Source organism: Zerene cesonia, chromosome 26 (assembly GCF_012273895.1).
Source record: "Zerene cesonia ecotype Mississippi chromosome 26, Zerene_cesonia_1.1, whole genome shotgun sequence".
NCBI classification, from domain to species: domain Eukaryota; kingdom Metazoa; phylum Arthropoda; class Insecta; order Lepidoptera; family Pieridae; genus Zerene; species Zerene cesonia.
This window is the reverse complement of record NC_052127.1, coordinates 630828-632062: the sequence shown is the minus strand read 5'-3', so window position 1 is coordinate 632062 and position 1235 is coordinate 630828. Positions and strand designations below refer to the sequence as shown.

General features: G+C 43.1%; 1 protein-coding gene across 1 annotated transcript in view; it reads right to left on the bottom strand.

The window, feature by feature from the left end:
• LOC119837144 (protein EFR3 homolog cmp44E) overlaps nucleotides 1-1235 on the bottom strand; it is a 25651-nt gene that overhangs the window by 3314 nt on the left and 21102 nt on the right. Inside the window, 2 exon segments of the mRNA XM_038362665.1 lie at nucleotides 136-297; nucleotides 921-1007. Of these exon segments, the coding sequence (XP_038218593.1) occupies nucleotides 136-297; nucleotides 921-1007 (249 nt within the window).

Here is a 1235-nt window from a genome sequence, read left to right as displayed (position 1 = left end):
AACTGTGACACGAGAATTTTATATATTAGATTAGTATACACGTTCGTTTACGTGCGTGTACGGGTACGTTTACGTGCGTGTAGGTGCGAGTCGAGGTGTGCGCGTAGGTACCGGGTACCGGGTAGCGGGTAGCACCTTGGGCTGCGTGATGTGCAGCAGGTGGTCGAAGGGCGCGGTGCGGAAGGTGTTGTTGAGCGAGACGCGGCGGCGCTCCGCGTCGCGCCGCTCCGCCTCGCTGGGCCCGCTCGCCGCGCGCCGCAGCGCCTCCAGGCTCACGTTCTCGTTTTGCATCGGATGCTGCACATATTAAAACTCTCATTCTATGGGAATTTTTTTATTTTTATTTGAAAGAATAGAAAATAATCGATCACGGGGCGGGATTCGAACCCGCGTTTCTTGCCTGACCGTAGCTTTTTATTTTCCATTTATAAAAGCATTTCAATGCTATAAAACTAAAAATTAAATTCTAATTCTAATTATAATTCGTGCGTGCGTGTGTGTGTGCGTATGTGTTTTTGTGTTCGTGTGTGTATAACTATAAGTGTGTGTGTGTGTGTGTTTATTTAATTTGTTTGTTTCCTTATTTTCCTAATATAATTATAATCAGCGTTTGAAAAACTATATGAGTATAATACACCAATAACGGGGCACCCCGTATACAATATACATACGTGACGCAGCAATAATAGCATTTACTATATAGTCTACACATTCTATGACTATTTCGTTGGGAGAGCCAGAGGCCTGTACCAGTTTACCTTTCCCTTTCCAGTTCTTATTTTAACCCACACCTTTTAAAGTGGGCCATCCATTTGCAGAGACGTAAAATCTCTCCAAATGTTCATGGGCGGTGGTAGCGCTTACCATCAGGCGACCCACCAGCTCCATTGCCAACTACGTAAGTATACATATACGAATACCGCTGTCTGTCTGTCGCGGCGCATGTCATGCGAGCTCGATGTGTGCGCGTCTTCGTGACCCCAGTGCCAGAACTCATTGTCCGTTCTCTGAGCGGAGTGGAGTTAAAAGGAGATGAGGAGGAGATGGAGGATGTAAGGGAAGTAGGACAGATCTACTAGATTTGGGTTATTTTAAGTACAAATCCAGTGGATATTAATGGAATTCTGTTATAACACTTTGTAACAGAAATTTTATAGAAAATAAAAATAGTTTTAAAAAACTAAAAAACACGCTTTTAAAGCACGTCAAACTAAAAACTATAAAATAATTTTTAA